At 34.1% G+C, this 14,807-nt stretch overlaps 1 protein-coding gene and 1 pseudogene across 2 annotated transcripts; both read right to left on the bottom strand.

Moving 5' to 3' along the window:
- Nucleotides 1–1,450: 1,450 nt before the first annotated feature.
- Nucleotides 1,451–4,428, bottom strand: LOC129536680 (olfactory receptor 6C1-like). 2 transcript variants are annotated; one of them, XM_088836710.1, is made up of 2 exons: nucleotides 4,414–4,428; nucleotides 1,451–2,398 (listed from the first exon to the last, which is right to left on the bottom strand). In XM_088836710.1, exons 1-2 carry the CDS (start codon nucleotides 4,426–4,428, stop codon nucleotides 1,451–1,453), a joined length of 963 nt encoding a protein of 320 aa, XP_088692836.1. The 2 variants fall into 2 exon arrangements, with proteins under 2 accessions (XP_088692836.1, XP_055251704.2); XM_055395729.2 differs by lacking the exon at nucleotides 4,414–4,428 and having other exon boundaries at nucleotides 1,451–2,410.
- Nucleotides 4,429–9,248: 4,820 nt separating this feature from the next.
- LOC129536070 (olfactory receptor 6C3-like) lies at nucleotides 9,249–13,514 on the bottom strand (annotated as a pseudogene).
- Nucleotides 13,515–14,807: the final 1,293 nt, after the last annotated feature.

The following is a 14,807-nucleotide window of genomic DNA, read 5'->3' on the forward strand; positions in this document are numbered from 1 at the left end:
GTAACTGCATGACTTCCCTACAGTGTGGAAATCTCCTCAGTATGGTTTATAAGTTATTTTCTTTGTGTTTCAGCAAATGATGTATCTAAGACTGTCAACTGAGTATAGTACATGAATATCAGAACTTACATCAATGAATTATGATTGCAGTGTTTCTATAATAATGGTTTAAAAATGTAGGAGGAGTTTGAGCACTCTCCATTATTATTTCAGGTTTTGACTTCATGGAAAACAGAAAAAAAATGTTCAGGGCCAGAACTGCATGATCTTGTACAATTGTTCATATAAATTCTAATCAGTACATTTTCCATATGATGTCATACTTTAATGCTTAAAATAAGCATTTTTAACAAGAAAAATCTCAATTTACCAGAACTACACCTATCTACAGTCTAAGCTGAAACTCCAATACTTTTTCCATCTCATGCAAAGAGTTGACTCACTGGAAAAGACTCTGATGCTAGGAGGGATTGGGGGCAGGAGAAGGGGACGACAGAGAATGAGATGGCTGGATGGCATCACTGACTCGATGGACGTGAGTTTGAGTGAACTCCGGGAGTTGGTGATGGACAGGGAGGCCTGGTGTGCTGCAATTCATGGGGTCGTAAAGAGTTGGACACGACTGAGCGACTGAACTGGAGTAAATTAAAAATAAGGTTAAATATGATTTAGTATTCATTTAATTTCTAGAAAGAGTGATTTCTGGTGAAATCGTAAACACTGTTCTCTCTTGTATACACCTGCTCTGCCTCTTTCTGACTTTAATTTTCTAAAAATTAGTGCAAAATAATGAAATTAAAAATGTTTCAAAGAAGGAAATAAAATCACTCCCATAGTTGCTGCTGCTGCTGTTGCTGAGTCACTTCAGTCGTGTCTGACTCTGTGTGACCCCATAGATGGCAGCCCACCAGGATTCCCCGTCCCTGGGATTCTCCAGGCAAGAACACTGGAGTGGGTTGCCATTTCCTTCTCCAATGTGTGAAAGTGAAAAGTGAAAGTGAAGTCACTCAGTCATGTTTGACTTGTAGCGACCCCATGGACTGCAGCCTACCAGGCTCCTCCGACCATGGGATTTTCCAGGCAAGAGTACTGGAGTGGCTTGCCATTGCCTTCTCCGTCTCCCATAGTTACAGACTGGAAAAACCAGCCCTAAAGGAAGAAAAGTACATGAGAGAAGGATTGCAAATTGAATGGAAAAAAACTGTATACATATGTATAAGCATATATTTATGTATATGTATAACATATATGAAGAATTCAAATTTGAACTCAAAAAGAAAATATATATATGCAAATATCCTTGATAAACTGTTGGCAATAAAAATATGAATGACGAAAAATGAATCTAGGGAGGCTGTGCGGATATTAATAGATTTTGAAATTCCTGGATTTTCATTTAATTGCTTTTCATTCATATGTGTCTAATTCATAAAACAGGACTTTTATTTTTTCATTTGCTTGAGAAAAATACAGTCCTCCTTGCCATGTCCATGAAGGCTTGTTTGACTTGCTGATTCCTTAGGGTATAGATAAAGGGGTTCAGCATGGGAGCTATGGAGGTGTTTAGCACAGCCACCCCCTTGCTCAAAGACACCCTGTCCTTTGCTGATGGATTCATGTACATGAAAATGCAGCTGCCATAAGAGATGGAGATGACAATCATGTGGGAAGAACACGTGGAAAAGGCCTTTGTCCTCTGAGTAGTAGAAGGGATCCTCAAAATTGTTCTGATGATATATGTGTAGGACAGAATTATTAATGACAAAGTAAACAATAGAATAAACACAGCACAGGAAAACCCTACTATCTCTAAAAATGTGGTGTCTGAACAAGAAAGGTATAATAAGGGGAAATAATCACAACTAAAATGGTCGATAACATTGGACTTACAGTAATCAAGCTGTAGGAAGAGCATTACTAACGGGAATATGATTAAGAATGAAGCCAGCCAAGAGGTCAAGACAAGCAGTGTGCAGACTCTGTGATTCATGATGGTCATGTAATGAAGCGGTTTGCAGATGGCAATGTAACGGTCATAGGACATGGCAGCCAGAAGATAAAACTCAGTGACTCCCAAGAAAATGAAAAAAAATAACTGAGCCATACAATCATTAAAAGAGATGGTTTTATCTCCTGTAATAATGGTGGCCAAGAACTTGGGTATACTGACAGTTGTGAATGAAACTTCTAATAAGGAGAAATTTCTGAGGAAGAAATACATGGGAGTTTGGAGGTGGGCATCCAGCAGGGTCAGGGTGATAATTGTCAGGTTCCCAGTGATGCTGAGCATGTAGGTGATGAGCAGAAAGATAAAGCTCACAACCTGAAGTTGTGGGTCATCTGACAGTCCCAGGAGGATAAATTCTTTTATTTCTGTGTAGTTTCTCATTTTTTTCTTCTTCTTATTTTGAGTAACCTTCAGGAGAAAACACAAACAGAAGACACAGAAAAGGGGATTATCCATGTATAGCACTGGGGTTTGTTTCTGGAAGTAAACCTACTATGCCCTGCTAACATAATTCAGGAGATTGTTTAAAACTTAATGAAATAGATAACTTGTTTTGAAGTAAGTTTTTACTACATGTCAGATTTGTGTTTCACATAGAATGTTACTTTATAAAATCCCTAGTTTACAAATCAGCATCAGGCTAAATTTTTTTAAAAAATCTTATACAAACAACATATCCTTCACAGGAAAAGCAAGGGTTATAATCTATGTTTTCCTCAAACCTAGGAAATACAGGAAGAAAAATGCTACTTGTTGACTCTTAAAAAGAATCTCCACAGGATCCCCTCCTATTGGGATACTCTGTCTTTTCTTCAACCTGAGTAAAATCATCCTATCCTAATGTCTGTCACTTAGTTTCTCGTACAATGATTGTTTCCTAGTGTAATATAGAAAAGCCAAATGTCTCAGGGAAAAGGCCATTCAGTGCATATGTTTCCAAAAGGAAAATCATGGAAGATAAATCTTTAGCTACATGAAAGATTTCTAAGTTTTGAGTCAGACTCACCTTCTCAACCTCCTACTCATCTGAAGACCCAGATAATGGAATAAAGGAATCCAGGTCATGTGTCTGTTTTGGTGGTCTTCTCAGATATTAGATAGTCAAGAGTAGGAAGGAGGCAGCGTGGCCATTAAGTATATTGGATCTGTGTCATGAGCTAAGAAAACCAAAGTGTGTCAATATCTAAAATAGAACATTATCTTCTTCCAAATCTCTCCTATCCAAATATTATTAGCATTCTCTCTCTATATATATATGTGTGTGTATATTCTGATTTTTACATTATATTTTTATTTTATCTACATTAATATTCCCTTAATAGAAGTTCTGTTTTGTCAGTCTACTAGTATAATCCATGAAAGAGCAATAAAGTCTTTATTTTGTCATCATAACTAACAGTAGCAGAAATAATTTAACCAGTTTATTTCAATATCTGTCTCATTGACTAAAGTCTTTGACTGTGTGGATCACAACAAACTGTGGAAAATTCTTAAAAAGATGGGAATACCAGACCACCTTACCTGTCTCCTGAGAAACCTGTATGTAGGTCAAGAGAAAACAGTTAGAACCGGACATGGAACAACGGACTGGTTCCAAATTGGGAAAGTAATACATCAAGGCTGCATTTTGTCACCCTGCTTATTTCACTTCTATGCAAAGTACATCATGTGAAATGTCAGGCTGGATGATTCACAAACTGGAATCAAGATTGCCCGGAAAAATATCAACAACCTCAAATATGCAGATGATACCATTCTAATGGCAGAAAGTGAAGAGGAACTAAAGAGCCTCTGGAAGAGAGTGAAAGAAGAGAGTGATAAAACTAGTTTAAAATTCAAGAAACTAAGAAACATTTAAGAAACTAAGATTATTGCATCCAGTCCCATCAGTTCATGGCAAATAGAAGTGGAAAAAGTGGAAGCAGTGACAGATTTTATTTTCTGAGCTCCAAAATCACTAAAGACAATGATTGTAGCCATGAAATCAAAAGATGCTTGCTCCTTGGAAGAAAAGCGATGACAATCTTAGACAACATATTTAAAAGCAGAGATATAACTTTACCAAAAAGGTCCATATAGTCAAAGCTATAGTTTTTTCAGTAGTCATGTATGAATGTGAGGGTTGGACCATAAGGAAGGTTGAGCGCCCAAGAATTGATGTTTTCAAATGATGGTGTTGGAGAAGACTCTTGAGAGTCCCTTGGACTGCAAGGAGATCAAACCAGTCAATCCTAAAGGAAATCAACCCTGAATATTCAATGGAGGGACTAGTGGTGAATGAAGCAGCAATACTTTGGCCACCCAATGTGAAGAGCCAATTCATTGGAAAATACCCTGATGCTGGAAAAGATTGAAAGCAAAAGGAGAATGGGGTGGCAGAGGGTGAGATGGTTAGATACCATCACTGACTCAATGGACATGAATCTGAGCAATCTCTAGGAAATAGTGAAGGACAGGGAAGCCTAACATGCTGCAGTCAATGGGGTGGCCAAAAGCTGGACAGGACTTAGTAACTGAATAACAACAACAACAACAAATTTCAATATCATTCATTTTGTGCATTCTCATTGACGTGTAGCTTTTACATTCTAGTGTCAAGAGAGAAGTTTTTACAATAGAATGCTTAATTTCAAGGTGTGGGTTTGTTGATTTGTAGCATGTAATTTATCGTAACATTGTGAAAATTCTCACACATTTTTTTCTCTATAAACCTGAGCTCTCTTTTCATTTACTCCTCTGTATAGCAAAAAGTAGAGCTGCTGCTGATTTAGGGAAAATTCCAACTGAGGTCAATGGTGGCCAGTGCACTGGGAAAAATGTGATGTTCACATTAAAATGAAACTATCCTTTTGCTAATCCTCAATGACTAGAGAAAAAAGTTTAAGAGCATTTATAAAGAAAAGCAAGCCTTAGAAGCATAATTTCTGTTGGCAAAATTATGGCAACTCAAGTACTTGATAGATATTTAAAATTTAAAAATCATTGTTCTCAGTGAACAATCCTCTGCAATTAACAGCTATTTATGACTCTAGTCTGTAAATCATTTTTGGGATGTGAGGTGTCAATCATCCCTGGGATGTTTTTGGTAATGTAATGAAGAATATATCCAAGTCTCTAAGTCATCATTGTATACTTTCCTTACTAATGGCTCATTCACATTTTTTCTAGTTCCAAGGATCTTAGGATAGCAAGCTTCATGTTTCTTTATGTCTCTTTCTTTTTAATGAATTCTAGTGTCTTTGATAGCTCAGTGTCAAATTAGGCTTGTGGATTTTTGAAAAAAAATCAACCTATATAATAAGCAAATGTTTGCCATTGAGTTAAACAAAATTTGGGGTTAAATAAAATAACTGGAAATGATTTTCAGGACACATCTGCTATTTCATAGTAAATTGTAAGTATGGCTTCTTTGAGAAAAGATCACCAGCATTCCCTAAATGCTACAAGTTGAAAAAGCACCAATATGTAAACATCTATTAAGGATTGAGAGATTATTTTCCTTATTTTATCTAAATTGTAAGACATGGGTGGGAAGCTGCATAAAGTCCACAATATAATTGGAAACATAAATTAGCTTCTCACATTCTCTATGTGTACTGACTTTACTATTCCTAACTTTAAGACTCCTAAGAAGTCATAAGTAATGCTCTAAACAAATATAAACTCAAGAGAGTTTGCACCATTAGTATTAATAAAGGTGCATACGTGCTCAGTCACGTCCAACTCTTTGCAGCCCTATGAACTGTAGCCCACCAGGCCCCTCTGTCCATGGGATTTCCCAGGCAAGAATACTGGAGTGAGTTGCCATTTCCTCCTCCAGGGGATCTTTCCAACCCCAGGATCAAGAACCTGGGTCTCTTGAATCTTCTGCACCAGCAGGTGGATTCTTTATCACTGAGCCACGTGGGAAGCTCTAGAATTATTACACAGAATTCCAATTATCTGTCCCTATTAATTAAGGATCTTTTTATTGGTGTTAGGTTTATAAGTTAGGATAATTTGTCATAGAAGAGAACAGAATATTGGTTAAATTCTATATCTTGGGTAATAGTTTGGATTTATCACAACCTTAATTTTTTTCTAGAATGATTTGTTCCACTGCCGACTGTGCTTGCTGACATCTAATACCATGTAAGAATTTCATTATGACGGCATTTTAAAAAATTCATAAAAGAGTCAATTTATTTTCAGATTATTACTTTAAGACTATTTATGAATAGTCCTACAGTTAGATCAGAATTCTGTTTCTCTGACTCCTCTGAAAAAAGGCAACTTACTTTTTCTTAATGGAAAAGGGGAGTCAAACCAAATTAGTCAGATCAACACACAAACCTGTATGATTAGGAATAATGAAGGAAAAAAATGTAATCACCTAAACCACTGGATCTGTGGTTTTCCATAGAGATATTTTATTTCTCCCTAAATGTCTGTTTGTTAACTAGTATCTATATTTGAAGATAATTTTTAACCTAAAAAGGAAAATAAATTGTTATAAAAATATAGCATCAGGTCTTAATTTTAATTATTTTGTGTGCGATTATTGGGGATTTGCATTCCAAGAAATCTGAATTAAAAATACAACTCTCTCTGAGTTATATGTGTTTTTTCTCCCCCACTGTGAAAATGAGGATAATATTTCATAGAATTATTGTGATGGCTAACTTAATTAAAAGTAAAATTAAATTATATAAAATTTTAAAGCATCTATTCCCACACAGTAAATACTGTTCTCTTTATTATTCCTACAAATAAAATCAATTATTACATTTGAGGAAGATGGTCCCGCTATAAAACAATAGCAACCATTTTGGAGGAAACTTATTTGAGAGACAGTGCTAAGGTTTATGTACTTATCTCATTGATCTCATTGATTCATTGCAATAACCTTATGTTACCTTTGAAGAAACTGACAATGAGAGATTAATTATTATAAACAAAAGCATACAGCTAGTTAAATGTCAAATTGGAATTCTATACTCTTTCATCCTGAAACTGAAGCGTGTTACTAATCAGATATATATTCAATGAGCAGGAGAAAACTCAGAGTAATTTTCTTAAAATTAATAAGTTAGTATGACAAACAAGAAACACAAACAGACTCATTCTTCAGAATCCTTGATATATACACGAAGGAATGGCAACCCCAAATTATTCATTATTTACTTCACCTGATGAAATGCTAAGCTAAGAAATAATAAATTTGTGATAAGGAAAGGAAAGTTTTCATTGGTTTTTATTTTACAATCTTACCTCTATTTCTACAAATGCATCACATTAAGTGGCAGAAACCATTAAAAAATATTGCTAACTATTTCTAGTTTAGGTTAAGATATTTAGCATTTGTAAAAATACTCTATCTCAACACATTTGCAATTATCTTCTGTCTATAGCTATTTTTCTTTGATGCATTTTGCTTTGTAGCCATGGGAGCAAAAACGGTGAAGGGTAGTGGGATATCATTACTGTGGTTCTTTATGGACATGATTTTATATGGATTTTTAACCTGCATCAGCCACATGTAGTTTTATCACAACGTATGCCCATGGCTCTTGGGAAGTACTCCAGTGAATCAAATGTTGCAACAGAGCCAAGAGGAAAATACTCTAAGGATTATACATATGTTATCAATATTTGTACCAATATTGAATTAGAAAACTTGGTGGACGATGTCCAAAGAGAAAGAAAAGCATGAGAAGTAGGGCAGAAACATATGGAATAGTTGCAAAATTTTTGGAAGAGGTTTTCTGAATTTGGTAAATCAGGATTTCCCTAAAGTATAGATATTTCTTGACCTTGCTGACTGAAATATTGGGATGAATGAATCTTATGTGTAAACATTACATTTCCTTTCTTGTGTAATAAAATGTCCCCATAAAGTGGCTCACTAAGCTGTTAAGTATAAAATAAATTATTCAAAAGATTAAATAGAGAACAGTGAAAAGAAGAATGAGATACAATATCATGCTCAGTGAATTCCCACAGAAGGCATGAGAAAAGTTAGATTAAAAAATTTTAAAGTCTTCAATATGTTCCAAGAATTTTCACAGGTCATTTTCCTTTAATAATGGTGCTAATTGTTGAGAAGTATCTACTATCCAGAGGCCTTTTTTCATTTAATTGGTGGGCTGCGTTCTGGTAATTAATGAAAGCATAAAACCTAGGAAATCTGCAAAAATTTACAGTTCAGATTCCTTTAATCTAATTTTAGAAATAACCAAAAAAACCTCCACATCTGTTGACTCAATCACTGTTATTCATTCAACAAGCATTGAGAACCTACTGTCTTAGATACTATAGGACACTGTAGATACAATAGAATCAAAATAGATATGAACCCACCTTTACTCAGCTTGCTAAGGAATCTCCAAACACAAATCTGAGGATAGACATCCTCAGAAAAGATTGGAGAGGCCTCCAGAGTCTCTAGGTGGATTGAGTAGTGATGGTTTCCCCTGAACAAATCCATCTTTAAAAGACTGGGAGAGGTGGCTGTTTTATCAAATGTGTACATAACAGCATCAATTTACAAGGGACAAAAAATAGACCCTAAATGTATGTTTATGAACACTTGACAAAGAATTCAAAGTAACTGTCATAGACATGAGTATTAGGTTCTGGAAAGTGGCAGGGTTTTAGTTATAGTACCTTTATTTTTAATTATTTGATTATAAATATAATTTACTATGTATTTTTATAGAATTCATATATAAATTCTATAAAAATACATAATATCATGATCAATATTTACCTTCAATATATATATTGAATTTCACAAAATAAAAACCTCTACTTTAAAAATGCAATGCATGAGTACATATTATCTCTTTGGACTGAATTCCATGTACTATTACACGGAATATATAGCTTCTTTAAACCATAGGAAACTATCAGTGTTCACCTTGAAAATACATAGGAAATTACACACTCATTTTGAAACTCTACATTTGAAGTACAGTATGGTACTTCATAGGATCCTTTCAGGGACTGATTAACAGAATTAAAATGATCTTTTCACAACGTGCTTTGTCTTAAAGAAATACATTTCAATCTACAAAAATTTTGTAGGAGTAATAACTTTACATATTTTGAAATGTCGATAAGCAATGCACTGGAAAAACTTAGCTTGGAAGTGAAAATAACAGATTGGGAAATATATTAACTGTCATGTGGCAGGTTAACAGGGTATAAAGAGCAAAAATAGTTATTAATTAATAGATGGTTAGGAATTTCAGAATTTAATCTAATTGTTCTTTAAAGTGTCCTTTACTTTTGACCCCCCAAAAAATTTGTTGACAGAAAAGACTGCTTTATAGACCATGTCTTTGAAGGCTTGTTTCGCTTGCTGGTTTCTCAGGGTGTAGATGAAGGGGTTCAGCATGGAGGCCACAGAGTTACTGAGAATAGCTACCCCTTTTGTCAATGATGTCTTTTTTGGGGGGTAGGGATTAGCATATTCAGTTTCCATCAGAGATGGAGATGACAATCATGTGAGAAGAACAAGTAGAGAAGGCCTTTTTTCTCTGACTGGCAGATGGAATTCTCAAAATATCCTGGTAATATATGTACAGGACAAAATCACTATTTCCAAGGTGAATAGCAAACTAACCAAAACAAAGTAAAAACCCATTACTTCTAGAAGCCATATATCTGAACAAGACAATTGTAAAAGGGGGCAAAATTCACACAGAAAGTGATCAATGACATTGGAAGCACACTAATCCAACTGGAGGAGAAGCATGAGGGATGAGCAAATGGTCAGAAATCTGCCCAGCCATGTGCAGAGCCCAAGCAGGCTGCAAAGTTTCTTGCTCATGGTAGCTGTACAATGCAGGGGCTTGCAGATGGCAACATACGACAATGGCAATTAGAATGTAAAATTGAGTCACCCCCCCCATGAAAATAGAGAAAAATAGCTGGTCTGCACAATTGTTGTAAGAAATAGTCTTGTCCCTGGTCATAATTGCCCCCAGAAATCTAGGGATGCACACAGCAGTAAAGGAGATTTCTGAGAAAGAGAAATTTCGGAGGAAGAAATACATTGGTGTCTGGAGATAGGAGTCCACCCAGGTTAGCGTGGTGGTAATCAGGTTTCCAGTGACACTTAATACATATGTGATAAATAAAAAGAGGAAAATCACAATCTGAAGGTCAGGATCATCAGAAAGGCCTAGGAGGAAAACTTTGTGATCATTTCTCTCTTTTTTTTTCTGGTGTTTTTCTTCTTTTAAATATACTTAGGTGGAAAGTACATTAAAGGAAAGAGATGAAAGATATAATTTATTGTGACCAATATCATCATCATTAGTGCAGTTCTAAAATATTTTCTATAATTCATGTCAATGGTATTTTATTTTGATAATCTTATTTGCATTATTACTTAAAACATATTTGTGAATCCTGCTTTACATACTAATTCTCTGATTCTAAGTCTAGCAAATGACTGGAAATCTTCATGCAATAAGTTGCATTATAGAGAGATGATAAGTGAAATAAATCAATGCTTTTTTGCTTTGTGCAATTAAATCATTGTAGTTTTTTTGGAATAATCCTATAAAATATATGTTTTTCTTTTTTTCTGTCATGTATTTATTAGAAGATACCACCACCTAAAACAGAAGTGGATGATCTCACTTCCTTCATAAGATAAAAGGTCTGTTACTTATTTTTATTTTATATTGTACTATATTTTATTTACAGTGTTGTGTTTGTTTCAGGTGTATAGCAAAGTGATACAGTCATATATATATATATGAATTAACAAAAGCAGTTCCCCTCTTTCGATGGGGTGCTCATGGTTTATAACATAAATGGCATTATTTTGAGAGAGGGATAACTTAGGTATGGTTTTGGGTTTTTTTTCTCTTTGCAGCTTGAGGCAGTTGTAAAATAACAACGTAGCTTTTTACAACTGTGTATTCTATAGTATTTTTTCATTTGATGAAATTTTAACTGTTAATGTTTTTGGCATTGTGCTTTGTACCATTTATTAAATAAAAATTAAAAAAATAAAATAAACTTCTGTAATCGATCCTAAAAGATGGGATCATGAGAAGAGTCTTGAATTCTTAAATGCAAAAAAAAAAAAAAAAAGATCAAAATGAAACTTAAAAAACAAGAAATTAATGATTTACTTAGCAAATAAATGTTTAATGATGAAATAATTTAATTACTAATTTTATTTTATTAGTATTTATGAATGTAATTATCAAGATAATATGAGAACATTGTATATATTTTACATATGTATTTACAATAAATAGAGTAAATAACCTAATTGTTTTATTTAATAGGGGACGTATTCACTTATTCAATGATTTGTCTTATAATTCCATTGAAATCATTAATATTCGGCATCTATGATTTTCTAGGAATGTACATATGGAAACAGTGTTATGTTTTAGCTTAAAACGATATGCAGTACTTATATACTTTTCACTTTGCACTGAAGCACAAATTAAAAAGTAACTCCTTGCCTCAGATCTTAGCAGCTCTGTTACCCTTATTGTAGCCCAGTGCATTTTCTGCTTGAATATCGTTGTCTCTTAGCTATTAAGCTTTATGAAAAAATGTTTTATTTCCTTGTAGTTCTGCTCCACATTTTTCATTTGCATAAGATGACTGATTCAAAGGGATATTCCAGATATGTACAGCAAAGCCTCTCTTATGCATTCACACCTCTTCAGTTAATTCCCAGCTCTGCTGCATATATCTTTCTGGATATTTTGTTTGCAAAAAATTGTGAAAACTCCCTTTTTCTTACTTCATATATTCATACTTCTGCTTGAATAATAGAATACAAAATTATTGCTTCTCTGCTAGACACTATCAAATGTCACACTAACCAAATTGGATTAATTTTTTTCTGTTTTATGATGATTCATGAGAATAAAAATGTTCAGAAACTTAAGAAGATGTGCTTCACTAGATTAAACCCTCACCCTCATCATAGAGGCTCAATCCAGGTTTAGATCTGGGGATTGTTTTTTTTCCTTTTGCAACGATACTCCAGAAATATGCTGAATTGATTTTTTTTCATCCTTAGTATCCATTGTTGATCAATGGCTGGAGTCATTACTTTTTGTGGCACAAAATGGCTCTATTATTTTTAATCTGCTTTCCAATAAGAATTTTGTGCCATAATATTGCTGATACTTTGTACATTTTTCCTGTTTCTTGGCAGTCAGGGATGATAGGTTGAAGTTATCTGTTTTTATTGATTAATGTTAACACTATATAATTAAGCAAACACAAAATTTTGTTGTGTTTTTTTCAAATCAGTCTCTTATACTGGCTATTATAGCTCACAACCTCATGCAAGTTATACAACTTTTCTGAGCATCAATTTACGTATTTGTAAAAATAAAATATTGTCTAATCTGCCAATTAGTTCTTAAGTTTAAATAATTATTTTTTAAAATATGTGAAAACAAATATTTAGACAATCACCATTACTCTTATACTACCTGGAGTTTTATAGGAATACTATAAATAATATATATTTCTTGTAGAGAGCATTTATTCTTTTAGTTCATATGCTGAACTAGGTATGTCAATTTATCCCTGAAATGAAGAATTGTTCAATATACGAAAATCAATCAATGTGAGACACTACTTTAACAGAACAAAGGATAAAAATCACATGAGTACCTCAATGTATGTAGAAAAAGCATTTGGCAAAATTCAAAAACTTTTCAAGATAAAAGCTGTCAAAAAACTAGTAATAGAAGTTACCTGGACACAATAAAAAGCATATGTGAAAAGCCCACAGCTAATACTATTTGTTGTTGTTGTTCAGTTGCTAAGTTGTGTCCAACTCTATGTGACTCCATGGAATGTAGCATTCCAGGATCCTGTCCTTCACCATCTTCCAGAGTTCACTCAAATTTATGTCCATTGAGTGGGTGATGCTATCTGACTATCTCATTACTTCGTTGCCTCCTTCTCCTGTTGCCTTCAAGCTTTCCCAGCATCAGGGTCTTTTCCAATGAGTCACCTCTTAGCATTAGGTGGCCAAAGTATTGGAGCTTCAGCTTCAGCATCAGTACTTCCAGTGAATATTGAGGGTTGATTTTCTTTAGGATTGACTGATTTGATCTCCCTGTAGTACAAGGGACTCTTAAGAGTCTTCTCCAGCATCACAATTCGAAGGCACTGATTTTTTGGTGCTCAGTCTTATTTATGGTCCAATTCTCACATCCATACATGACTACTGGAAAGACCATAGCTTTGACTATACAAACCTTAGCTGGCAAATTGAGGTCTCTGCTTTTTAATACGCTGAGTTTGTCATAGCTTTTCTTCCAAGGAACAAGTGTCTTTTATTTTCGTGGCTGCAGTAACCATATGCAGCCAAAAAATTTTGGAGTCCCAGAAAATAAAATCTGTCACTGTTTCTACTTTATTCCCCATCTATATGTCATGAATTGAGGGTACCGGATGTCATGCTGTTAGCTTTTGGAATGTTGAGCTTTAAGCCAGCTTTTTCACTCTCCTTTTTCGACCTCATCAAAAGGATGAAACATTACACTCAAAAGTTAAAAACTGAAAACTTTTTTTTCTAAAATTAGAAACAAGTAAGGAGGCCCTTATATTCAATATAGTACAGAAAGTACTAGTCAGAATAATTGGACAAAATTGATCCATCAATAAACCAGTCATCTCTATTTGCAGGTGACATGATTTATAATAGAAAAAACTCTACACACTTTGCAAAAAAATTTTAAAGTTGAAGAACATAGAATCAACATTAAAAATATAAGTTGCATTTTCCTACTATTAATAAGCTATCTGAAAAAGAAATTAAGTAAAAATGAAAGTTGCAATAGTATCAAAAGGAGTAAGATACTTAGGAATAAACTTAACTAAAGAGGTAGAAGATACATACACTGAAAAATGCAAAACTTTGATAAAACTGAAGACATAAACACATGGGAAAACATTCAGTACTCATGGATTAGGAAACTTATGTATACGTCCTGATCCCCAACAAAATCGACAGATTCAGTACAGTCCTGTCAAATATCTATGGCATTATTTTTTTACAGAAACAGAAAAAATTTTTTAAATTTATAAGGAATCACAAAAGACCATGAATAGCCAAATAAATCTTGAGAATGAAAACTAAAGCTGGCTTCCAGATTTCAAAATATATTGAAAGCTATGATAATTAAATTGATAGAGTACTAGCATAACAATAGCCATCGTAAACAATTACACAGCATGGGGAGCACAGAAACACTCAGGTACATACAGTCAAATAATCTTTGAAAAGGGTGCCAAAAACCCATGGAGGGAAAAGACAGTCTTTTCAAAGAGTAGTTATGGGAAAACTGGGCATCTACATGCAAAAGAAGGAAATTCTACACTTACCTTACACTGTACACAAAATCAACTCAAAACAGATTAAAACTTAAACATAAGACATAAAGTTTTAAAACTCTTTAGAAGAAATTGTAGGGGAAAAGCTGCATGATATTGGACTGGGCAATGATTTAATGGATATGACTCCAGGAGCATAGGCAACAAAAGTAGATAGAACAGTGGGATTACATCAAAATAAAAAGCACTTTCACCACCAAAGAGTTGACAAAAAGCAGAGTGAAGAGACAATCTATAGAATAGGAGAGAATATTACAAACACTGTATCCGATAAGGGATTAATGACTAAAATATGTACGAAAGTCTTACAATTCAATAGAACAAAACCAGGACAAACCCCCAAAACCTAATAATTAATAAAAGGACTGAAGACTCAAGTATAATCTTCCCAGAGAAGACATACAAGTATAAGGAGGTAAAT

This window comes from Moschus berezovskii, chromosome 6 (assembly GCF_049115385.1).
Source record: "Moschus berezovskii isolate FMDL1 chromosome 6, NW_MosBer_1.0, whole genome shotgun sequence".
Lineage (NCBI taxonomy): Eukaryota > Metazoa > Chordata > Mammalia > Artiodactyla > Moschidae > Moschus > Moschus berezovskii.